The following is a 24,896-nucleotide window of genomic DNA, read 5'->3' as shown; positions in this document are numbered from 1 at the left end:
TATATATATATAATTGCATAGCAAAGAAATATTACCAACTATATTTATAGTAAAACACAGAAAAATCCCCCAAAATACAAAACTATTATCGTCACGACTAGATTATACTGCTAGGAAAATCTGTAGATTACTAAATTTTAACCAAGAAATATATATTCTCCAAATACTAAATTTTTTATATAGCCAGTATCTATTTCAGAATTTGGCGCCAAAAGTGCCGTCTCAAAGCTGCACAGTGTGTGGAGAATAGGGGAGAGATGAGCGGATCAATTGGGATATATAGCAGAAGACATAAGAAATAAACTAGTGTCTAGGAGACACAGAAAGTAAATTGAAATAAAATTGGAGTGAGGTAAATCAGGAAAAAAAGAGTTGGAAATATCATGTATATCCGTACGTGTTTCAATGTGACGCCAAAAAAAAATTAATTAAGCTGGGAGAAATGAGTAAAAGTAAAATAATGGGCCCCTCCAGGGAAGATATAAAAGATATAAAATCGGCCCAGTAAAATTTTGGAAGACAAGAAAACCAATGAATAAAAATAAAGCTTTTCCTCGACTATAGTATCTATTAGAAGAAGAAAATAAAAGGAAGAGGTAGGGATTTGGAACTAGGGGGTGTTATATAAGAGTTAGATTTTTTATGAAATTGAAGAGTGCCTTGGTCGATATTTGAATTACCACTAGAGAGCTGGTACCTCTAGAGCTGGATTTCAAATAGTTTAAAGATGATAGAGGATAAAAGTACGTTTGGTCAGAATGAATGTATTGGAGGTGTGAACCAGAATATTGGTGTAACAACAGAAAAGGCTCAGATGAATGTTCAGAATTCTAGTTCTAGCTCTATGAGTAGTAGCAACAATGTGGGAGGCTCAAAGTCATTTTCAACGTGTAGAAGATGGATGATTTCTGGGAGATTTCAAGATATACTTCCAAAAGAGTCACTAACAATGAGCCTCATGGATTGGGAAGACTTATATAGAAGGGAAAGACTTGCTCAAGTACACCACAGCGTCTATACAACTTCAGGATGCTTTCTACAGCTTGATCAGAGACAGCTCGTTATGAGCTGGATTAGTGATGTAGCTCATAGACTTGCCTGGGAAAAGAGTACGTTCCATATCGCTACGAGCCTAATAGATCAATACATGTTTTGCCTAGAGAGAGACCCAGTTTCCAGAAGAAAGCTTGATAGAAGCTCTCTCGCAGCAACTTTTGCAGCAGCAGTAGTTACAGCAGCATCCTTGGGAGAGTGCTTAGGAGAGTGTCACGATCGCAAACACTGTCCTGGATTGCCTCCTCTACATAGATTTGTTCAGAGTAGCGGAATAATTCGTTCAAGCAGGGATATTGTTGAGATGCAGATTCAACTACTGGTTCAGACATCCAGATACGGAGGTCCTTCTTTATTAAATAAGACTCCAGCTCACATGACCTTACATTACCTCTCAAGACTTAAACACTTGGTGGACTCCCTCCATAGCTCCTTATCAGAAGTTCTTCCTAGCTCTTCTTGGCCTTTTGGATCCCAGAACAAAGAGAATTTTCCCCAGAATATAGTTAACACTGGTGGTGGTGAAGCGGCGGATGGAGGTTCTACTAATATGAACATAGAATCCGACCATCCTGACGAAATTCTCTGTTGTAAGAAGGGAGCCTGTTGGGCCAATAAAATTGGACTCAGCACAACAGTAGGACAGGCAGTCCTTGGAATCCGTGAGAAGATCAACTACGCCTATTTATTTGAAAAGATTATGTTTGCCCACGAACTTGCTTTGTACTCGGGACTTAACTTATTAGTCCCAGGCAGCAGGATCGCGGCCTGTGTTCTTATAAACATTCTCATAAGTTACGATCCGATCCTCCAGTTCCCATCTCATCAAAACATCCTCTATAACAGTTTGTGTCTACTTGATTACGATACTGGGATTAGGCCCTTCATGCCGTACCTCGATCCTCTAGTTCGAAGAGTGATCTCCATGTCAATGGAAAGCATCCAGGCATTGGAGAACAGCGGCACCGGCGCCAAGTATGTCGGAGCGAAGGCGGGCATTACTGCGGGGATGCCACTGGACGATACATGTTCAGGAGTTATTCTGATTCATAAGCATCACGTAATTCCGGATAAGTTGCTGAGTGGATTGTGGGTTTCTAACTTGATTGCTATGCACTCAAGGATGAGTCAGTCAAATATAATGACGCAATTTTCGTTATCATCGCCCAGTTCGATCCCGGTTTCCCCACATTCGAGTCTGGGTTCAGTAAGTGGGTCACCCGGTACCTTTCAATGTTCTCAATTGTTTTATTCTCTAGGTGGGTCCAGGTGTTACCTGGATGATAAGGCGCTTGTTCAGGGTATAGGAAAGGGCAGGTTTATAGGTGGAGGGGGAGGTGGGGCTGGTTTTACAGCTTATGGAACTAACGTGAGTAATAATAGTGGCTGTAGGAGTGGTGCTAGAATGCAACTTTTGGAGAATTCTGGTGGGTTTTCAGGCAAGAGAGTCCTCGCGGAAGGCGAGCAGAATGAGATTCAGTATGGTTCGGGTGATTATAATAGGGATTCCGTATCCTTGAAGCTCTTCCAGAAACAACAAAACCATGGACATTTTGTTGGTAATCACTTGCATCTTGTCAGTAATAGAGTTAGTGATGACCAACACCTATATACGACCTGTTCCACGGCAACTAATTCTCCTCTTTTTGGAGGGCCTATTTAATAGTAGGTTTTATAATGATCTATTTTCGCATTTCCTCCTTTTTCTTTCTGTGACCTTCCCCAGCTTTTTTTAACCTTAATCTTTTTACTGAGTTCTTTTTATCTCCTTTCTTGCCAACTGGCTTTTTCCGAGGCCACCGTCATACATGCAACCTGATCAGTTTCCCGCCTAAACTTATGGAGTACAAATCATGTATGGCTAATTAGGTGATTGAATTTGAAAATTGAAAAATTTTAATTTTGTCAAAAAAGAGCCAAGTGGAATCTTTTTCTTCGGAAAATTAGTTCCACTTTATCCTGCTGGATGTTTTCTGATGGGAGAGGACATAGAGAATGTGGAGGTAGAGATGGAGGTAGTGGAGGTCAAGGAAGAGCACGGAGAGGTAGAAGTAGGTATGCTGTGCATGAAAAGCCCTGGAATCCTGAAGGATCTATGCAAACAATTTATAGGAAGGGGGAGCGGAGTCAACAACTTCAAGAATCCTCTCAACAAGATAGAATTTGGTACGACTCATACGAGGATGGTAGTTCTACCTCTCTGAATGACCATCTTGGCTTTGATTCTGGGCTGTTGTTATATGGAAAGGGAGTTTCTGAGGTTTATAAACACCCAACAGAAAGCCTGCAAGGACAGGGAAAGCTTTCAAAACGAAGAAGGATCAGCCAGAAAAGGATTCAAGGTAATATAGACAATGAAAGATGGGAGCTGAGTAGGCTTGGAGGATCAGGGATTGGCCTAAATTCTGATATTATAGAAAGAAAGGATACCCTATTTTTAAGTGATTTGGAGTTTGATGAAAAGAATAACAAAAAGATTCACATTATTCTAGACAGAACTTACCCTAAGTTTCTTAAATCTTGGGAGTTGAGCACTATCAGATCTCAGTTGGAATCTTTTAGAGGAAATCAAGAGACTGAAAACGATGAAGTCAGTATTGTCAAGGATAAAACCAGTGATATTGCGAAGTTGGCCAGAACTGGAAGTTCTATTTTAAAAACTTTAAGACTGAAAGAAAACAAAATTAAAATGAGACAGAGATTTTGGGAATTGCAGAATTCTAAAATCGGAGCACTCATTTCCTCAGATAAGTCCCATTCTTTGGAGGATAGCTCTATTTGTCTCCAAGAGGAAATTGGAGAAGGTGAGAACGAGAATTCCAAACATAGTTTTGGTGACTTATTTAGAAGAAACAGAGATATTTCTGCAAATAGTCAAAAGGTCTGTACCGATTCAAATTTATTATTAAACCCTGAAGACGATTCTAGACAAAAAATGCTAATAATGAGACGAACTCTTCCAGTGTATAAAGTCAGAGATTCGCTTCTAAAGCTTATCGGAGAACACATGGTAGTTGTAGTTGTTGGGGAAACTGGTAGTGGAAAAACTACTCAATTAACACAATACCTTCATGAATATGGTTACAGTAAGCGTGGGATTATTGGATGTACTCAGCCAAGAAGGGTAGCTGCTGTCAGTGTGGCACAAAGAGTTGCAGACGAGATGGACGTGGACTTGGGAGAAGAAGTTGGATATACCATTAGATTTGAAGACTTTACAAGCAAATCCACTGTTATTAAATATATGACAGATGGCGTTTTAATGAGGGAAAGTCTGAATGATCCAGAACTTGAGCGATATAGTGCCGTTATAATGGATGAAGCTCATGAACGAAGTCTAAATACGGATGTACTTTTTGGTATATTCAGAAGTGTTTTGTCGAATAGAAGGGATTTCAGGTTAATAGTAACCTCAGCTACTATGGATTCTGAAAAACTTTCTTCATTTTTCGGTAATGCTCCAATATTTAACATCCCTGGACGAACTTTCCCAGTAGAAATTGAATACTTGAGATATTTTCCGGATGACTACATTGATGCTGCAGTGAGACAGTGTTTGAAGATTCACTGTACCAATCCATTAGATCTTTTAGAAAACAAGGATAGTCCAGATAAACAAAAGAAAGATGGAGATATTTTGATATTTATGACAGGCCAAGAAGACATTGAAGCTACATGTATTCTTATATCAGAGAAATTGGAAAGTCTAATGATTGATGGAGCCGATCCACTTTTGATTTTACCTATATATTCACAGTTACCTTCAGACTTGCAGGCAAAGATATTTAAGCCGAGTCCTTATAGAAAAGTAATTGTAGCAACTAATATAGCAGAGACTTCCCTTACTTTGGATGGCATTAGATATGTTATAGATTGTGGGCTATGCAAAGTCAAAGTCTACAATCCAAAAATAGGTATGGATTCTCTTCAAATTACTCCAATTAGTCAGGCTAACGCATCTCAAAGAAGCGGTAGAGCTGGAAGAGTATCCTCTGGAATATGCTACAGAATGTATACAGAACAGACATTCTTAGCAGATATGCTTCCAAATAGTGTTCCAGAGATCCAAAGGACGAATTTGTCTAATGTCGTGTTATTATTAAAATCACTGGGGTCTGAAGATGTTTTCTCTTTTCCATTTATAGATCCCCCCTCGTCCTCTTCTATTTCAACATCTTTATATCAACTCTGGTCTTTGGGAGCTTTAGATGATAATGGATCTTTAACTGATCTTGGGAGACAAATGGCCAGATTCCCCTTAGATCCTCCATTATCAAAAGTCTTGCTAACAGCTAATAAATTGGACTGTTTGATGGAAGTTATTGTAGTTGTTGCAATGCTCACAGTTCCTAGTATTTTCTATAGGCCTAAAGACAGACTTGAGGAGGCTGACACTTCTAGGGAGAAGTTTTCAATCCCAGAAAGCGATCATTTAACTCTTTTGAACATTTTCATCCAATGGAAAAGACATGGGTCACATGTAAGGTGGTCAGAAAGACATTTTTTACATCAGAAAGCATTATTACGTGTTGAGGAGGTATTTAAACAGATTGTTGAGATTTACTCAAACACAATGAGCATGGAGACTATTCCGAGGATTGACTGGAAACCAAATCCCTTGTGTTGGGACAACCTTAGAAAAGCATTTTGCAGTGGGTATTTTCATAATTCCGCGAAAATACGAGCAATTGGACAGTATGTGAATCTTTCAACTTCTGTTCCAGCTTATATTCACCCATCTAGCTCGCTCTTCCTTTCTGGAGTAAATCCAGACTATTTAGTTTACCATGAAGTAATTATCACTTCTAAGGAGTATATGAATACAGTCTCTGCTATAGAACCTGAGTGGCTCAATTTCTATGCACCTCATATTTTTAAGTTAAATGTTTACGACTCGAATAAGGAGGGCTTGTCTTCTTTGAACAATTCCTCGCAAATTAATTTTCAAAAACCTGAATTAGAAGAGCCAGAGGATCTTAAGAATGCTTCCGTTGAAAATGAGTCTAGGGAAGGCGCACAAAGCTTTTCAATTTTTGATAGCTCACAGCAAGAGGTTTTCGACAGGGTTTCAAGAAAGATCAAAAACAGAAACAACAAGCATGCACTTTCATTTAGTTTTGGTGACTAAAAAAATTAGTTCAAGGGCCATAATTAGAGATTATACTTTTTTTACTATATAAAAAATTATAAAATTGATGTCTATTATAACTTATTTGAATTACTTTCCTCTATCCCAATTTCCCATTCTACCTTCATTAATTTTCCACATTACATGCATACATGCAATTTATATACGTTGACAGTTTTTGTATTAGTAGTTCAGGCGGGTTTTTCTAAATCAAAATTATTTTAAAAGGTAGAAATTTAAGGCGATAAAATATGCTAGTAAAGGTCAAACATAAATTGGGCGGGAAGTTTGAGGAAAAAATAATAGAAAAATATTAGTCTTGGTAGGTATTATGGTTGCAATATAAGTCGCATGAAATAGAAAGGTTACGTGGAAATAAATTATTGCTAGCATCATTTAAGCGTAGGTTGGAGTAAAAAAACTTTTTCCTTTGCATACAGGTCTTGAAATAGAATAGAGGATTGAGTTTAAATGGGGAGAAGTAATAATAAGGTTATTTACAACATTAAGCCTTCAGACAAAGAGTGCAAGCCACTAACTTCTTCAATACCAGAGATGCTGGACGAGAAAGGAAACATCTTGAAGGAGAAGTGCGATGAATTGGAAAGTAAATATGTACATGAGATTTACGAGACAATGGCGGAGCATTTTTCTCATACAAGAGGCATTCCCTGGCCAAAAGTGAAAGATTTTGTTTCATCTTTTGAGCCAGGTTCGCTATTATTGGATGTTGGATGTGGAAATGGGAGGTTTATGGACTGTATTAAAGATTCAAAGGTTTTTTTTATGGGTACGGATCGGTGTAAGTCACTTTTAGGATCAGCTATAGCAAGGAATCCTGACTTACAGGTATTTGTTGATGATTGTATGAGACTTAATGTAAGGTCTGCGACTTTTGATGGGATTATCTGCATTGCAGTTTTGCATCATCTTTCCACTCCCGAGCGTAGAATTCAAGCAGTCAGTGAGCTAATTAGGTGTCTCAGAAGAAACGGAACTCTCTTAATTTACGTATGGGCTTTTGAACAAAAGAAAGGAACAGTTGGATCACGCAATTTTTCTAGCAAAGACACTATGGTGCCTTGGCATTTTCAAAAAAAGTATGCAAAAGGTGACGTTGCAGAAAACATACAAGAGTGCACAATTGATCAAGTCAAAGAAGAAAATAATCACCCAAAAGGGGCGGGAAGCCCCGGAAATATAGTCAGAGTTTCTCCAGAAAAATACTTAATTGCATTGCAGAGGTACTACCACTTATTTGAGGAACAAGAGATTGTGGAAATTTGTAACCAAGGCATTGAAAGATATAAAGAAAACACAAGAGGTGAAAGAGATTGTAAGTTTGGTGATGATGTGGCCATAATAGAAACATACTTTGACTGTAATAATTGGGCAATAAAAATTAAAAAAAATTGACGGTGCATGCATTACTATTTACCAATTGCATGTAACTAAACTGACTTGTGCCCGCCAAAAAAAAAACATTAGCTGAGTTACATTAAAACTGAAAAAAAAATAAAATTTAAATATTTGCACTTTGGTATGATTAAAACAAAGCATTCATTTATCAAGTTAATTTATATCAAAGCTTGTTCGAGTATAGTAAAAGTTTGATAGTATTAGTCTGTCCTTTTCATTGATGGACGTTTTTTCATCTTTTCTGTTTTTTTTTTACCTTTATCTTTTCTGTCATTTTGTATCTTCTTATTTGTGAGCATTTTTGTCGGCTCTTGAATTTTAGTCGAAGCTCTGCGCTTTTGAAATAACTCAGCAAGCATATGGCCTTGATACCTGAGTTCCCAAAAATTGTCAGAATCAAAGTCATGCTTTCCACCAAGTTCTTTTGGAATATAATTTCTATCAATGAAATGAGAAAGAGCGTCAAAGTCTGTAATTGAATCAAGTGGCTCAAATACTTTGTTAATTATTTGAATTCTTCTTTTTACACTCTTTTTTGTAAGTAATACTAACTTTATTGAAAGCTTAATTAATCTATTTGGTTTGAAAATTAAAATTTGACCCATTTTAATTGGAAAATTCTTCTTGAGTAATTGAATAATTTTAATACAATATTCTATTCTAAAATCACTAAATCCAATTTTTGAGGCATTAATCAGAACACTTAGTCCATTTCTTTCCGCTGCATATTCATGTGGATTCTCTATCATTATTAGCTCTAAAACAAAAACAAATAAAAGTATTAAATCATCAACTGTTTGTAGTCTAGGATCATGATGGTGGAGGTTCACTATTACCAGAATTCTACCATGGAGATCTAATTTATCAAATATTACCACCTTTCCAGTACGTAGCTGTGATAATATTGTAGGATTATAAATATCAATTTCATTTCCATTCTTGGAATTAAATTTACACATCATTGTTGTGAAGCATTTATATGACTTTACCGCTTTCTTTACATTATTATTCATACTTCTCAGGCAAAATAATGCAATTTCTTCTCTTGTCCAGCAGGATCTAGTCAATTCTTTATCTATTGTATTATCTATTGGACTGAATTTGTATGAAGATCTTTGCAACTTTTCACTCATATTTTTTAGTTGTTTGATCTCTTTCACTGTTTTAGCCCTTGCTTTAACCTTTTGTATATGTGAATTAGCATGCTCATCCTTTTTCTTCATAGATGTAATGTTATTTAAATAAACGCTTGTTTCCGCCTCGTACCCGTAAGTGTAAATTTTATTGGAAGAGCTCTCATTATATGGTGGCGATAAAGTAAGTTCATATTCATCAATCATACTCTTGTTAGACATCTTTTTTTTCTTGCTTTTTGCAGATTTTAAACTTGAATTGCCTAAATATTCCATTTGCCAAGACATAACCTTTTAGGTTTAAAATTAGTGTCAACAAAGAAATAAATCCACCAATTGCTCAGCTTATTATTTTCATTGTGAAAATGTTACCATCCTATTATTGTTTATCTGGTTTCATTAATTTTATTTTTAAAATTATGCAAGGATCTCTGGGATATCTGTTGCCAAATTCTGGCAACGTAAAGGCGGGTAATTAGTGAATTTTTATTAATTATAAAATATATTAAATTTAAGGCAGAAATTAATGGCAAATTTATATGCACGCCTACACACACACGCGTTTGGCAATTTTGAATAATTAACAAGTTTTTCAAGAGAGAATTAGTAAATTGTAAAGCTATTTGGGAATTTAGAGTAGAAAATGCATGTATTTTATGATAGTTATTTCATATTCACTGTTATATAGTTGGATTTTCCCATTTTAGGAGGAGATGAATGTGTTTCTTTAATATTAATATTAATATTGATAATGGAAGCTATATAATTTCCTTTTAAGGGTTAATTATTGAGGTTGCAATTCTTCTTACACCAAATAGAAGTTTCTCCAAATGAGGAATTAATTCCAAAACTTCTCCTATAAATACATTTGCAAATTTAAAGGTTAATGCAGGTTTTAATTAATATTGAATTTAAAGTCTACTACAAAAGTTTGGAGGTCTTTTTTATATAATGGCTAGACATTTAATAAATATTACAAAATTATATAATTAAGAGCTCCATAATAGTAGTACAAAAATATCTTACCTTCATACTGAGAGTTTGTAACAATATGTATAATTAAGGGATGAAAGTTGATTTGGAAGGTTGAGTCTTTATTGGTTCGAATCTAGAAGAACAAAAAAAAAAGTCAGTACGGCATTAACAAATTAATTGCTGTTGAGTTATGCTTTTAAATATGCTTAAGGTAACTTACAATAACAAATGAAGCTCTACCAAATTCTTCCAGTTTTTCACAAGAGGAAATTAAGCTAGCAAAAACAACTGGAATAAATGGATTTATAAAAACAGATTTAGAGCCAGATGAAGAGTTTGAGGCTAAAAAAACACGTGGAAAGTGACCAGCATATAAAAATCTTTTCATTATTTTAAACAATTACTTACCTTTAAGCACTACAACGCCATCGTGGTCTGTCACACAAATTGATTCAAGACCTTTTTTTCTAAATAACAAAAGAAAAGACATGAGTTATTTTTGCTCATACAAATTCTTCACATTTTCGGTTTCATCCACCTCTATCTCTTATATTTTCTCTTCCTTCCTCCCTCTTCCAACCCCCCTTCCTTTATTGGACCTTTCCAATACATTATTAATTGAACTTACCTCTCAATTATGGAGTTTAGCAGAGAAATTAGCTGCTCAAAATTAAAGCTGAAGTCTTCATAAGAGTCCTCACTACTTGTAATAATGTCCGAAATACCCATACTTGAGGAGTCTATTTAAATTCTACATTATGAATTTTTCTATTAAATAAATTGAAAGGAAAGTACGCGCCAAAACAAATAAAAAATCATAATTATTTTTATATTAATTAGACTAGTCGAAAGAAATAAAATATATACAAGAAATTAATTAAGAACAAGAATCAAACAAAAGAGTTAATTCTCGTTATATCGTTCAGATTGAATATTGGATGTACCTGGATTGGGAAAGTTTGTAACCGTCTGCATGTTTCCGTTCGAGGTAACTAAGGGATTATTTGGAAGTGAGTTATATGTTTGAAGATTTGGGATTTGAGTGATCTGTGTCAATTGAGCAATTTGCGGAATTCGTGATACCTGGGAAACTTGTGGGAATTGTGAAATTTGGGGAATCTGTGCGACTTGGGAGATTTGTGGCATTTGAGGTACCTGAGAAATCTGAGAAATTTGGGAAATCTGTGACATTTTGTGTACCTGGGTCAAATTAAATGCGGGCAGATTCGAAGAAAAGTTCTGTGATGAATATGAGGCTGTGGGAATAACTCCTGAAGATAATTGCATGCCTGCATGCTTTGGCGCCAGAGCCATTGATTGTATATGAGCAGAATTGTGGTTCTGGGCGCCTAATAAAGTTTCAGCATTTGTTAGGGTACTTAAGTTGATATTGCTTTGGTTAGATGAGTTAGAGGTGTAACTAGAAGGCCGAGCAATATGGCTCTTATTTTCCAAACGAACTATAGCAGGCAAGATAGGAGTTTGGCTCGAGATGACGGAGTTGTCATCACCTTGGTTTTGATTGTTTTCAGGTTTAGAGCAATATGTTTGAGAATTTTCTTCACTGAATTCATCTTGGTCTTTCTCAGATTCTTCAATTTGCTGTTTCTTTGCATTTCTCAAAGCAAGTCTATCACTTCTGTCTTTAACAATATTATTAAGTGTGGAGCTATGTTCATAATTTAATGAGTCAGAATCAAAACCGTTTTTATTGATCCTAGAAGATCTTCTTGTAGCATTCTCACTCTTCGAATAGGAATAGTCAATGTTCATTGCAGCTTTTCTTTTTGTTCTTCCTCCACTAAGCATTTCATCAGTAGGAGCACAATTACCCCAGGATGATTCAAGCTGGTTTCGAATAGATCTCATTTGTCTGATCTTCCTTAATTTAGCCTTTTCAGCAACAATTAGTGCATTGTACTTAATTTCTAGTTTCTGACCAATTTCATACAAACCTTCACTATTTAGAAAAGTCTTGAATGTACTACACAACGTATCTGAATTATCTGAAAGAAGTGTTAACTCACCGGTAGAAGATGATTCCCTGTATAATTTAAAAATGACATCATCATTTGGAGGATTAATATACCAATAATGATGCCCTAGTTGATCATCACCAATATATGGAGGGGAAAGTCCAAAAAAGCATTCTCCTGGCTTCACAGTTTTGCACTTCATAGAGTAATTCTCCATTCCTTGAAAGATATTCCTCAACTGTTTACTTTCTTGAATGCAAGTGTTTAGCAATATTCTAATAGTTCTCAATCTTTCATAACTCTGTACATTCTTATATTCATTGTCTCTATATGGATTGTACAGTTGAACCTCTGAAAGCTCAATTTCTTCCTTATATACGTCAGAGCTTTCATTTCTTAGTTCATCAACTTCTTCTGAGCCAGCTATTTCAGAATCTTGGCCTGCTTGATGTTTATTAAAATCTTTTTCCAAATCTTCACTTGGATTATCAGCATTTAAACCAATTTTATCCCAAAATATTACGTTAACATCTATAGGCCTTTCATCCAAAAACTTGGTCAAATTCTTTTCCAATGTAACATGAGGAGGAAACCTCTTTCCTAAAAGCCCTAGTAGTTTCAAATGAAGATTCCTTGAGTATTCAGTTAGCTCCTCATTTTCAAACATGGCTTGAATATCCTCAAATGTCCACTCTATTGCCATGCTGGTGTTACTAATTAACCCTAGAAATCTAATCAAGGCAAAATAATGCGGATTTTCCACAACTGGTACATCTGGACCGTCCTTATATCTCAAGTAATCGAACTCTAGCAGGCCTTCCACCATTCTAGTTTCGCAAGCAATTCTGACCTTGATAAGAAAAATCAATCTTCTTCCTGCCTAAACTACTATTTTAATTATTGATTTTCTTTCTAACTTTACTCCTATTCTCATTATATATACCGTTTAAATTATTTAATCCCAGTAGCGCCAAAAATATGACCGCCCAAAGCAGGCCCCACCTTAATATTATTAAAGATAATAAAGTTGTCAAGGGAAGAAGTTAGAGGATTAAATAAGTAGTAGGGACGAGTATTGAATGAGTTAAGATTTGGAGTTTTGTTCATTTGTGAAAGATTTTAGTTGCTTTTTATAATTAAAAATCTGGGATAGTTGCATGCAAGAAAAATGGGTTCTATAGATGAATCTATTTATTATGGAGTTTATGGCACAAAAATTGTATGGGATGTAGGATGGATTCCAGTCGAAAGGCTTAGGGGGAATTCTTATTATAGTGAATCTTGGCTCTTGAAAAATGACGTAAATTCTTCCATGGAGAGTTTGAAAGAGGAACTGTAAGTCGAATTTAATCCTTTTTTTCCGGTAGTTGCTTGAGATAATGACATGTATTATTTACATTATATAGAAATTAAATGTCTGGGCGATTAACGGGGTACCAGATTTTCTTGTAATATTATTTACTTTTTTTTTTTTTTTAACTAATTATAGGGAAAATTTGGATTCTCAAATAAATATATGTGATAGACAGATAGAAGAGAGTTTGCAGGAAATTATGGAGTCTCAGCAGATGGAGGACTTGAAAGAGATGGACATAAAAGATCTGAATCCAAATAACTTGGAAGATCCCAATGTTTTTTTGGAAAACGCTCAAAATGTTAAAATTCATTTGGAGGTAACGTTTAAAGAAAATTAAATTTTTCATTACTTGATAATCTATGATTCAATTCTATCTAACTAATAGAATAAGAAGAAGGCAATTCAAGAGAGTATGAGAAATTTAAGGTCAGCAACTTTGCTTTTTAGGTGGGACAAAAAGTCTTTACCCCCTGATCTTCACAGGTTAGATGCACCTTGGATACATTTACTCAAAATGCAGGTTCAACGAGATCAGGAATTCCAAAATTGGATTCAAAAGCAATGGGATGATTCTAGGGACAGATTTTTTAAATCTAGAGGTCTAAAACCTCCAAAGAGAAAGAAAACGATTAATCAAGCAATTGGTATTCCCGAGGAGAAGGAAGAAGTAAAGACTGAATCGAAGAAAAAGAAGGGATCCAAGTCAAAGAATGATACAGAGGGTTCTGACAAGCCTCCACAAGTTGCAAATGAAGACATGAGGTTCGCAGCAAAGATGGTGAGTTTAGCTCTGAGCTTACTTTGCCTATTAGAACGTTATTACTAATTACCCCATAATCTAAGATTTACGGAGAAGTTGGAATATCGGAAACTGGGAGGAAGTTTTACGCTACAAAAGCCTTAGAAAATGCAAGAGTACTTAGAGGTGATGCAACAGAAGCCGAGAAGATTATGAGGGGACAATGGAGGTATATTCTACTTTACTGCGGGGGGGATTTTCAAGAATCTGGCTTAGCTCCTTTGATTGCAACCACAGGTACAAAGTACTCGCATCCAAAGTATAAAATAAGACATGCATTAGCACTCATAACTCCTTATTGCGAGTATGGAAACGGAATATCTCTAATAAGAAATCTGTCAGGTCAAAGACACATTTACTTTTATACATGCAATTTGCTCCATTATAATCTTTTATTGATCATAAAGGCTTTATCTTTTCTAGAAAATTACGAGATCTTCCATGGCAATATTAAGTTGTCTAACATATATGTAAATGCTACAGGATTTATATTACTCCTTGGGGACTTTATGCTTCCACTAAGGCTTAAGCACTGGTTCATAGAAATCATGAAAAAGAATGCAAACGTCCCTCTAAATGCTTCTCCTGAGCTGAGGTATGCTTTAACTAAGCCAAACTACAAAACATACGAGGATTTTGAAAAAGAGGTAGACTTACACAAGAACGATGTTTTCTGTTTAGCCATGGTTTTTCTCTCATTATCATTAGTTTATGAACCTAAAGAGACAGACTATAGGAGAATTAGAAGCTTCGTCAAGGAGAGCTTGTTGAAACTGGCTGCGGACCCTGTTTGGAGTGCTGGTAAGTTTTTAAAATGTCAGCAGTGGCTTTACATAAACAAGTACGATCAAGAAAAAAAACTAGTCCATCATATTCTCTTTTGACCATTGCTTACTAATGCTGATTTAATGAATAACCTTTTTTCAGAATATATTGAACTGCTTGGAAAAATGCTTACAATAGACCCCAAGAAAAGACCGCGTTTTCAAGATTTACTAACATCCCAAGACTACGAAATGCTCTTGGGAAAAGGATTCTTTGAGAAACTTAAAGAGCTTTTCTTAATGAAATCAATCGATGAAGCTGTTGAAGAGCTTTTACAGCCGGAAGACGAGATCCTACATTTTTCAAAACTTTCAGACGGAGTTTTTCTTAAGGAAAAAAAAACTAATGACAGTGCATGCAATTACATGTAAAATTTACCCCACATTTGCTTCCTCATTCTGATACGTTGTCACAATACCGGAATTTTTGGCGGGAAAGTTGTGGAAAATCTGGCCCTCACACATGCGTATGTAAGGAAGAGCAGAAAAAAGAGTGTGGTATAATGGGGTTATCAGGTTCATCATCAGCAGAAAATTGTGGGATAGGAAAAGTGAAGTTGAGGTGTGATGGGAAGGCAAGAAAGCAGAGCACTTCAGCAGGAAATGGTGGCCCAAGCAGAGTTGTGAGTTTTTATGAGGAATTGAATAAGTACCTTGACTTAGAGTTTTTGGTAGAAGACATTGAGGAATCGGAAGTTTTTTCAGAGTTCGGCGAGAGTTTGAAGAGAGGTAAATCTCACGACGCTTCGTTGGTTTCAGTTTTGAAGGAGAATGCCAGAGAAGAGATTAGGCCGGAGTTAATGAGGTCTGGGACCTATAATATAGGCTCGCAGGCTTTTGTGTGTGAATGTGGTAGTTCTTCGTCAGAAAGCTATAATCACAAGTTGAGAAACTTTTTAAGCCCAGAGCTCTGTATTCGGTTACCCGATGGAGAACATAAGAAGCTTTTTCAGAAAAGTATTGTGGCCGGTAATAGAGTTCTATTAGGAAGGGACGACTTAATAGATACGGCAATGAGATATATTTGCGATACGGAAAAGGATACTTGTTTGCCATTATTCCCATCTTCCTTATATACGAGTAATATAACATGTAATTCTTGGTATTCATTGACTGGATTCTTGGAAAATGGGTTATCATTTGAAGTTCCAGAAGGTGTCGAGGCAATTTCATTGATGGGTTACAACTTTTCAGTCGAGGATTCAGATGTTAGGAAATCGGCCAATTTACATAGTCTCTCCTTATTGGAGAATTTGAGACTAATATTACGCGTGAAGAAGACTGCAAAGTTTACTATAATCAAACCTCAAATATGGTTTAAGCGCACGGAGGAGAGTCTATCACAATTGGAGGAAGAGAATCTGACTAAAAGAACACTGGTTTCGACTGTAAAAAATTTCCATGATGAGCAACAAGATAGGTTCTACTCTCAGGGGATAATTTACTGCTCAATATTATCCGGCACAGTGAGTCTGGTCGAAGGCAAGGAAGGAGTAGAAGTTTGGTGGAGTTTTGAAGGCTCAGTTTCCTCTCTTCCAAATGAGGCAATTAAATTACCTTTAGTAGCTTCACTTGACGTGGGAATTTCAAAGCTAGAGAGCTGGCTATTGAATGAAACTGTACAGCATCCTGAAAGCTGGATTCCATTTTTCGTTCCACAAAAGAAGTTGAGAGATTCAACTCCAGTTTGGGTCCATAAATTGGAGAAGTTACTAATAAATGCTCAGATCCTTTGGAAATGTCAATATCTGATCAAATCTTTGAATACTTACAATTCATGTTTGCTTGCACTGGCTGGAACTAATTTGATCGAACAGGACTATAGGATTGGTGCAAGCTCAGTATTATCAAATTTCTTAAATGAGGGCCACATCACCATTTACACCGTTTGTTTCTCTGAATTAATTAATCAGTTTGAGAGCTGGAGAGTAAATCATCGCATTACAAGCGACTATTGTATGGAAATGATGTCTCTAGTTTGTGTAGGTAGCTTGTTAACTTCAGAAAGCTTATTAAAGACCATGCTTGGCCTTAAAGAGTTCGGATTCGAGATCAAGCTGGCTATTTCTTCTCAAGAGGAGTTCCCTTTAATAGGATCAAAGATTCCAAAAGATGTTCTAAAAGAAAGGTTTGTTTCAATATTATCAAAAATACTTTTGTTGAGAGGCTTATCCTTGAGGAGTTTGCTTAATTACAGTACTAGGGACTTTTTAATTCAGCATCTTAAGACCAAAATTCAAACCCTACAAATCAATGGAACTGAAAAAGTAAATTTAAAAGAATCATTTAATCAAGTTTTGAGTATTTTTGAGAAGGATCAAGTCTTTGAAAATGCTATTCAAACATTTATCACTGGGCTATATTTAATTAATCATCTGGTTTTAGAGAGAACTCAATTCTTAGTAATAAGGGAGACAATAATGTCATCAATGCTTTTCTTCGCGGAGGTGGACAGAAATATAACATTTGCAAGGATGATTGGAGAGAAATTACTTGGAGACAGACTGAATGTAGCTGGAGGGGAAGTTTTAGAGCAGATTTCTTGGAAGGAAATCTCAGGAGTGGATGTTCTGTTTAACTTAGATAAAATCTCTGGGCCTACTGAAGCTTTGAGCTGCCAAATAGAGGAGGAAGCAACTCCTCTATTTGAGACTTTTAATGAGAGAATGGTAAAAGAAAATAACTTATTACTAAATCAAAGATTGGGAAGGGTCTTTGAGTCAATTCAAATCCAGGTTCATGTTCTTAAAGTGAGACTAAGCCCAGCCTTCATAAACTTCTTGCTTCCTAGAGCAGTGGATGAAGTTAAAGAAGAGCTCTACTCTTTGAGAAAAGGAGCGTTTTCTAGGTTCCAAGATGACAAAGAGAACATTGGAAGAGTTATATTCGAGAATTGTTGCCAAAGTAAAGGCTTTACCGATTCTAACAACAGTTATTTGCAGGAAATTGAGACCTTTATGCCAGGGATGGATGTGAATCAAAAGAGAATCTCAGGGAAGGACCAAGAAGCACAGCAAATGATATCTTCTTTTGAAAGCGAAGACGACTCCTCAAAGTCAGAATTGAAAAGAATTTCAATTCCTTCAATGATACTTTCTGCTGCAAAATCTATAATTTCTCAGAAAAAAAGTATTGGCTTTACTGGGATTCAATGCTGTAATACTGATAGAACTGATTTCAGAAACCTCTTGGATCTTGCTGACTCAAATTGTGTGGGAGGAGGCGCTTACGATCCTCCAACTTGGTCTATTTCAGAAAGTAGTACTGATAGTAAGATTCCAGTAGAAAAATCGAATTACGTGGTATCTCAAAGAAAGGCAGATAAACTGGAGGAGCTCATTCTTGATTGGATTAAACTTAGATGTTGGAACTTCACAGACTCAGATCTCAGATGGATTGATGGGTGTAAATATATAGGTGGTGGTGAGTTCGAGACTGCTCTAATGCAGCTTTCTCCTAAATTAAATACGGAGGGAGTAGCAAGGAGAATATTACAGGAGGTAGATCATTCTGAAGTTCGACAAAGTCTTAGACACATTACTTTTGAAGAGAGTTCTCCCTTAATTTTAGTAAGAAACCATATTCTTCCGTATGGAGAATTACTGCTTCCTAATCCACAAGTTTCCCAATTAATTAATGCTGTGAGATCCTGTCATTTCAGATAATGTAGAATTAAGAGGGAACCTGGAAAGGGGTGCTAAGATTTATTAATTGCGGGAAATGCATGCAATTAACAAATTTTGAAAAAAAGGGATTTGTTAGAAATGAACCAAAAAATTACATTTTTTTAAAATAATTCTATAAGGTTTGTAAGAGCAGTGATTTTACTGATGATTATTACAGTATTGAGATAAATTCTAACTTTTTTCTCTTGAGTTGTTTCTCATGACTCATTATTGCAATGGCAATGTTCTGTTAAATGTCAACCTTGACTGGCCAACCAACATGTGGCGGCGCCACATCTGTTGGTGGCATATTCTGTTTGCGCGGTAAACCACAATTTGACTAGATTATAATTATATTTAGAAAAATAACAAGTAATTCTTGGCTTTTTTTTATTTGGTTACTTTTTTGGTTTTGGAGGAAGAAATATGCAGATATTAGAAGATACCTCAGCTGATTTAAAGATATCTCAGGTTGTTACGACTGATGAGGGAAGTGTAGGCGGAGTAAGCTTGTATGAAGAGGATGATGATATAGACTGGGAAGTGAATCCAGAAGCTGTTAAAAAGTTGGTAGAGAAGTACCAGGGTGAAGAATTTCCTTTGTTTATGGGGGAAGATGTTCTGGATCCCAATAATCCTCATATTCAAGCGCTGCAAGCTTTGGTATATGATGATGAGACTCCAGAAAGTTTGGCTAGACAGTTCAGGACAGTAGGAAATGAATACTTTCAAGATGGGAAGGTGAGATACAAAGACGCAATTATAGCATACACGAAAGGTATAGAGCAGAAAAGCACGGATAAGGAAACCAACTCTTTGTTATATTCAAATAGAGCACATGTGTATTTGTTATTGAAAAGGTATGTAGATTGCGTGGATGATTGTAGAGCCTCCTTGAAGGAGAATCCAAGGAATGTGAAGGCAGCATATAGAGGATGTAGAGCTTCTATGTGTATGCAATTATATAGACAGGCCTTAAATTTTGCATTGCATGGATTAAAGTACGAGAAGGAGAATCTCGAATTAATGAAACTTAAATCTCAGCTAGAGGGACGAATTTCTGAGATTGAGAGGAGGAGAAAAGAGCGTGAGGAGCTTGAGAAGAGAGATGGTCTTAAGAGTGAGAGCGAACGAAAAAAAGATAATATACTTTGCGAAAGGAAATATGTTTTAGGAGAGGCAATTTACGATGTGATACATACTTATAATCATGAGATAAAGTACTCGCATAATGAATTGGTATATCCAATATTAATATTATTGGATGAGCCAATGTTATGTGAGTTCATATGTGAAGCTAAAGAGAGTTCAATATTGTGTGACCATCTTAAGGTAATGTTTCCAAAAGATAGAACTTTGCCGTGGGACACTAATGGAAGGTATAACTGGGAGACAATCTCAGTGTTTTACGAGCCTGGCCCACCTCACCACAATACAGTTTGGGAAGTTTCTATTGATAAATCAATACGTGAGATTTTGGACGTGGTACGATATATTCCCAAAGTTCCAACAATTCACATTATTGCAAAGAATTCAGCATGTATTGAGGAGTTTACTAAAATAACTTACAATGTGGTTAGAGATCCTTTGTTGATTTGATTTAAATGTGTGGTAATTAGTATCAATAGTGGGTGGGTAAGATTTTATGAATGATAGGAAGATTTAGGATATTAATAACTAGAATAATCAGGCTGCTGTCATTATTATCGTTATAATTCATTAATTTTATTAATTAATTTTCTTTATTGATTCATTCGGAGTTTTTACATTTACTTGAAAATTTTGTAATAAAGCTTCAATTGATAAACACCGCTATTGGCGCCTAAATAAATATAATTTAAGGTACCGAAATGAGGTTTAGAAAAAAAAAAATAATTAGTCAAGGCAAAATTGCTTATAGAAATAACATCGGGAAGATTGGTGATAGAGAAATCAGGAGGAAATTAGTTGAGGAGATAAGACAATTTAAATGACAAATAAGACCTAAATTAGAAGGAAGTAAGAATTATATAAGAGTTGATTACAGAAATAGTATCTAAAACATACCCCACATAATAGAATTTGAAACGGAGTGAAAATTTTCATTAATCTTTTTATCGAATTAGATAGAGAAAGGCAAGATCAATGAAAGTAGAAACCCCTCAAATTATTTGGCATTCTAAAGATAGCAAATTTGCAGATAGGGTATATTCTTTAGATTTTCAACCAGGAACTTCAAGACTAGCAACAGCAGGAGCTGATGAATTTATTCATATATGGGAGATTACTAGGGAAACTGAGTGGAAGTTAAAAATATTATCAAGACTACTTGGACACGAAAAAGAGGTGAATTGTATAAGATTTTCGTCAAATGGAGAGTTACTTGCTTCAGGAGGTCAGGATGATTCATTGTGTATATGGAGGCCAACAACAGAGAAACAACAGGTGGCCTTTGGCCACAATTCAGAAGATGTTCTGGGATTTCCTGAATATTGGAAGAGAATAACAGTAATGAGATGTATGGCTCCAGTAATCTCTCTAAGCTGGTCCCCAGACGATTGTAAAGTTGTGGTAGGGACAGAGGATGATCGTGTTACAATATGGAATGTTTATAATGGGAAGCTTTTGCGTCAGTTAGACGCACATACCCACATAGTAATGGGAGTATGTTGGGATCCGAAAGATGAGCTCATTGCGTCTCAAAGTTCTGATCAAACAGTGCGTATTTGGAAGAGTAAGACCAACAAACCAAAAAAGAAAAGCAAATCAATAACTGCTTCTAATTCAAATATAAGTGATACAAAAGCCTCTCCAAAGGAGGATGTTGAAGTGGAAATTAATAATAAAATAGGCGGGAACTCTGAACAGACATGCACAGAAATTATTACCCATACCGGCATAGAAGTTGCTGCATGCACTGCAAATTGTGGGGAACAGCAGGCAAAGGAAGAGATGGGAATTGAGTCACAAAATATAACATCTGAAACTCCAACATTATTGGTGGCACCATCTGAGTCGTCAACTCCGGTATACGATTCGGGAGTAGTTCAAAATACAGCAGGCCAACAGGCAAATAAATCGGATATAAAGTCTTGGAAATTGTACCATACAATAAAATATGAGGTATTGGATAACTACTCAAGACAGAAGCAAAGTAACTTGGATGTTGATATGAGTTCAGACTTAGTTATTGGAGATTGCGCTACTCCAAATAATAGCAAGCTTTCGAGTAATAATAACAATATAAAGAGAAGATGTCTATTTTTAGCCGAATCTGCTACTACTAGCTTTTTTAGAAGGTTGGACTGGTCTCCTAAGGGCGAAATGCTTGCAGTTCCTACAGGGCAATACCTGTTAAATCAAGAATCAGAGAATGATAGTGGTGATAATAAGAGCAACCAAGTACTTTTCCCTGTTTCATACATATTTTTAAGAGATGAGTATTCATATCCTGTAGCAGTACTTCCGTCTCCTGACGGTACAACCTCTTCAATAAGATTTAATCCGGTCACATTTTACCCATTGAAATCTTCAAATACTTCTCAGAATCCATTTTTCTTTAATAGAATAACTCCTCAAGGAGGCGAGGACAGCTGGGTATTTTCAAATCATGGAAATCATGGAGAAGTTGTTCCTAGATATATATTTTCTGTAATTACTCTGGCTGGAACTATATATATATACGATACTCAGCACTTTCATCCAATTGTTTGTATTAGAGGTCTTCATTTCCAAGGTATGAATGATGCTTCCTGGAGCAGTGATGGCCACACTTTAGCTGTTGCATCATCTGATGGATATATTACAATAATCTTTTTTGAAAATGGGGAACTTGGGGAAGTGCTTATTCCTTCATCGGTACCTACCAGTAGTAGTATCAACAGCACAATGGAATCCAAGGAGAAAACCTTTCAAAATTGTGAAAACGATGAAAATATTCATCAAAGCTTATTAAAAACCAATCATGATAGTGAGTGCATTGCAACTGACGGCAATACTAACGGTTCAGTAGTTTCTGAGAAAACTACTGGTATTTCTGATAACGCATCTACCTCAGATCAGGTTGACGCCCAAATTCCTCCTGCTAAAACTAAGAGGAGAATCACTCCGACTGTTCTCATGTCATATGATTCCTGAAGAGGAAATAGTCAGGTTCTGATACTATAATAGAAAACAAGTAGTGATAACGTTGATATTACTCATTATTTCTAGTCACATATACACACTAACAACTTGCTATACACTGAAAGCTAGACAATTCTCATGATCGGTTATATCTGGTAGTGATATAAACACAAAACTATCTATAACACGAAGCGTACCTTTCAGATTTATTAATTCATTCTTTATACACTAATTTATTTACACTGCTATTTAAAACATTTTTTTTTATCTTGAGCTCCATATGCCGCCAGCGGCAAAGCGCAGTCACATTGATAATATAATGTTATATTTATCTAGAATGTCTGAAAACAGCTCAAGAGTATTTCTCTAGAGTTTTTGGAAAAGTTCTTCCTTTTTTTTTTTTTTAAGTTTAAGCAATTATTGCCGCAATATTGGAGGAAACCTACTAATAACATCATGCGTGAAATAATGTTTCTAGGCTACAATAAAACTATTAGCAATAGCTAATCTGTCCATCATTGCTGACAATGAAACAAGGGAAGTGTGGGAAATTTATATATATTATTAAAGTAGAAATTATAAGAGGAGAAAAAAAGATTGCTTTATGATTTGTAATAATGCATACAACTAAATTCATCCTTTCTCAAGCCCCACCAGGCGAATCATATAAAACAATAATAATAAACCTCTAAATTATCTTATTCTAACAATATTGCTTCCAAACAACTTATTAAACCAATATTATATATTTACTACATCTGCATGCTAATTATTACTTAATTGCTAAAGACACATGCACACGCTTAGGCGCCACTTCAATTAAACAATAAATTAAGTTAATATATAGTAGACATGAGACATACGAGTATGACGTTTTGACCACACAAATATAAGAGAAATACATGGGAATAGGGGGTAAGAGTTAAAGATTTCGGGGGTAGACTAAACCTATATGAACACAAGGTGTAAGTATATGGGTGTGTCTATTGAGGAAAAATATAAAGATGTTTATGTCCATATAGAAAATAAATATAGGATTTATAACTGAGCAAAAATAAGGAGAAATTGAGAGGAAAATAAAAAAAAGGGATAAGAGTACATAATATTTCTTAAATATTATTTGCTTCCTATATGAAATAATAGATCAATCAGATTTAAAACAGATAAAGATATAATTATTGGATTCATTCAAAATGGATAATCAACATTCAGAAACCTTATTGGGAACTTTACGTGAGAAATATGAAAATAGTGCAATCCTATCATTAAGTAGTCTATTCATATTTATTACACTATGTAATATGTTCATAATGTACAGATTATTATTGGATGTAATTCCATATCCTATTGGAGTTACATTTTCACAATTATTAGTTGGTATGATGTTGGCATATGTATTAGGAGGATGTGATTTGAGAAAGGTAAAGGATGAAACTTTGAGTAGATTTACTGAATATGCTGTACCAGTTGGTGTATATTTATTAATGTTTACTATTGCAAATATTTTATTAAAATCTACACCAGTTATCGCAGTATATCCATGTATTTTAGCATTGGCCGTGGTATTACATCATATATTCAGATACTTATTCTGTGATCAGAGAAATCTATTATCATTCAAAACTGTATTGATTACTGCTTTATCATATATAGTGGCATGTTTTGATACCAATTTGGTACCACCAACATTATTGGGACTTTCAATTCTTTATGCTATTTCATCTGCTATTTTTAGAGCTGTATGTTTGGAGAAGGCACTCCATATTACTGAAAGAGATGCAAACAAACTATATAATGTTCAAGTTTTCTGTGGTGTTTTTGCTTTATTCTTTGCAACTATAATTTTTGAGCCTGAATTCTTCTTATCAGTGCAATCAAAAAGTTTCTCTGAGTTTCTACTGTCTATTGGATGTCTAGTTACTGTTGGTACAATACCTTTTGTTAAGAATATTATTGCAAATAAACTTGTAACTATTGGTCAACAAGCTCCATGGAGATTTTCTGAAATTATTTCTGTTGCTTTATTCTTTGTATTTGGTGTAATCTTCTTTGAATGTGATATTACTGCCACAATAATTATTTCATTCATTCTTGTCATTACTGGTAGAACAATGTCTATGGTTGATATTATTAATAATGATAATAAGAGACATTCTGCTTCACATCATAAGAAAAGACATGTACCAAAGAATACCTTGGCGTTTAATGATGTACATGAAGATACTGCAGCTCAGATTTCAGATCCTCCTATGAAAGATATGAGTATGCAAAACAGTCCAAATGGCTATGAGGGTGATCATGAATCAGAAATGGATCACGAAGCAATTAATGAACAAGGTATCATAGATCAAGATGATGTTGATCCAGAAAGCGGAATAGTTCAGAACGAAAATGAGGAATAAATCATTGGAAGAGAAAAATGATAGGATCTGGAAACTAAGAGATAAATAAGAGGAAAGAGTT

General features: G+C 35.4%; 13 protein-coding genes across 13 annotated transcripts; 10 read left to right on the top strand and 3 right to left on the bottom strand.

The window, feature by feature from the left end:
- Positions 1–727: 727 nt before the first annotated feature.
- Positions 728–2,716, top strand: ELE39_002632 (cyclin; the record flags this gene model as incomplete). The annotated part of the gene is made up of 1 exon (XM_067345736.1): positions 728–2,716. One exon carries the CDS (start codon positions 728–730, stop codon positions 2,714–2,716), a length of 1,989 nt encoding a protein of 662 aa, XP_067200519.1.
- A 303-nt stretch (positions 2,717–3,019) lies between these two features.
- Positions 3,020–6,181, top strand: ELE39_002631 (Prp16p pre-mRNA splicing family SFII helicase; the record flags this gene model as incomplete). The annotated part of the gene is made up of 1 exon (XM_067345735.1): positions 3,020–6,181. One exon carries the CDS (start codon positions 3,020–3,022, stop codon positions 6,179–6,181), a length of 3,162 nt encoding a protein of 1,053 aa, XP_067200518.1.
- A 471-nt stretch (positions 6,182–6,652) lies between these two features.
- ELE39_002629 (uncharacterized protein) lies at positions 6,653–7,597 on the top strand (the record flags this gene model as incomplete). Its single annotated transcript, XM_067345733.1, has 1 exon — positions 6,653–7,597. One exon carries the CDS (start codon positions 6,653–6,655, stop codon positions 7,595–7,597), a length of 945 nt encoding a protein of 314 aa, XP_067200516.1.
- Positions 7,598–7,800: 203 nt separating this feature from the next.
- ELE39_002628 (Sec14d domain containing) lies at positions 7,801–8,955 on the bottom strand (the record flags this gene model as incomplete). The annotated part of the gene is made up of 1 exon (XM_067345732.1): positions 7,801–8,955. One exon carries the CDS (start codon positions 8,953–8,955, stop codon positions 7,801–7,803), a length of 1,155 nt encoding a protein of 384 aa, XP_067200515.1.
- Positions 8,956–9,506: 551 nt separating this feature from the next.
- On the bottom strand, positions 9,507–10,437 carry ELE39_002627 (ragulator complex LAMTOR3-A-like; the record flags this gene model as incomplete). Its single annotated transcript, XM_067345731.1, has 5 exons — positions 9,507–9,589; positions 9,760–9,841; positions 9,929–10,050; positions 10,117–10,175; positions 10,337–10,437. The coding sequence occupies 5 exons, from the start codon at positions 10,435–10,437 to the stop codon at positions 9,507–9,509; spliced, it is 447 nt and encodes a 148-aa protein (XP_067200514.1).
- Positions 10,438–10,611: 174 nt separating this feature from the next.
- ELE39_002626 (apicomplexan conserved protein) lies at positions 10,612–12,510 on the bottom strand (the record flags this gene model as incomplete). The annotated part of the gene is made up of 1 exon (XM_067345730.1): positions 10,612–12,510. One exon carries the CDS (start codon positions 12,508–12,510, stop codon positions 10,612–10,614), a length of 1,899 nt encoding a protein of 632 aa, XP_067200513.1.
- Positions 12,511–12,852: 342 nt separating this feature from the next.
- Positions 12,853–13,378, top strand: ELE39_002625 (kinase; the record flags this gene model as incomplete). Its single annotated transcript, XM_067345729.1, has 2 exons — positions 12,853–13,019; positions 13,174–13,378. The coding sequence occupies 2 exons, from the start codon at positions 12,853–12,855 to the stop codon at positions 13,376–13,378; spliced, it is 372 nt and encodes a 123-aa protein (XP_067200512.1).
- A 75-nt stretch (positions 13,379–13,453) lies between these two features.
- ELE39_002624 (uncharacterized protein) lies at positions 13,454–13,867 on the top strand (the record flags this gene model as incomplete). The annotated part of the gene is made up of 1 exon (XM_067345728.1): positions 13,454–13,867. The coding sequence occupies one exon, from the start codon at positions 13,454–13,456 to the stop codon at positions 13,865–13,867; it is 414 nt and encodes a 137-aa protein (XP_067200511.1).
- Positions 13,868–13,992: 125 nt separating this feature from the next.
- ELE39_002623 (kinase) lies at positions 13,993–14,724 on the top strand (the record flags this gene model as incomplete). The annotated part of the gene is made up of 1 exon (XM_067345727.1): positions 13,993–14,724. The coding sequence occupies one exon, from the start codon at positions 13,993–13,995 to the stop codon at positions 14,722–14,724; it is 732 nt and encodes a 243-aa protein (XP_067200510.1).
- Positions 14,725–15,167: 443 nt separating this feature from the next.
- On the top strand, positions 15,168–18,329 carry ELE39_002622 (uncharacterized protein; the record flags this gene model as incomplete). Its single annotated transcript, XM_067345726.1, has 1 exon — positions 15,168–18,329. One exon carries the CDS (start codon positions 15,168–15,170, stop codon positions 18,327–18,329), a length of 3,162 nt encoding a protein of 1,053 aa, XP_067200509.1.
- Positions 18,330–18,755: 426 nt separating this feature from the next.
- On the top strand, positions 18,756–19,928 carry ELE39_002621 (protein with 2 TPR domains; the record flags this gene model as incomplete). The annotated part of the gene is made up of 1 exon (XM_067345725.1): positions 18,756–19,928. The coding sequence occupies one exon, from the start codon at positions 18,756–18,758 to the stop codon at positions 19,926–19,928; it is 1,173 nt and encodes a 390-aa protein (XP_067200508.1).
- A 525-nt stretch (positions 19,929–20,453) lies between these two features.
- On the top strand, positions 20,454–22,445 carry ELE39_002620 (chromatin assembly factor 1; the record flags this gene model as incomplete). The annotated part of the gene is made up of 1 exon (XM_067345724.1): positions 20,454–22,445. One exon carries the CDS (start codon positions 20,454–20,456, stop codon positions 22,443–22,445), a length of 1,992 nt encoding a protein of 663 aa, XP_067200507.1.
- A 1,181-nt stretch (positions 22,446–23,626) lies between these two features.
- On the top strand, positions 23,627–24,835 carry ELE39_002618 (glideosome-associated 40; the record flags this gene model as incomplete). The annotated part of the gene is made up of 1 exon (XM_067345722.1): positions 23,627–24,835. The coding sequence occupies one exon, from the start codon at positions 23,627–23,629 to the stop codon at positions 24,833–24,835; it is 1,209 nt and encodes a 402-aa protein (XP_067200505.1).
- Between the last annotated feature and the right edge of the window lie 61 nt (positions 24,836–24,896).

The sequence above is a fragment of the Cryptosporidium sp. chipmunk genotype I genome (assembly GCF_004936735.1).
Source record: "Cryptosporidium sp. chipmunk genotype I strain 37763 chromosome Unknown contig_30, whole genome shotgun sequence".
NCBI lineage: Eukaryota > Apicomplexa > Conoidasida > Eucoccidiorida > Cryptosporidiidae > Cryptosporidium > Cryptosporidium sp. chipmunk genotype I.
Note: the sequence above shows the minus strand (reverse complement) of the source record. Positions and strands in the feature narration are given on the sequence as shown.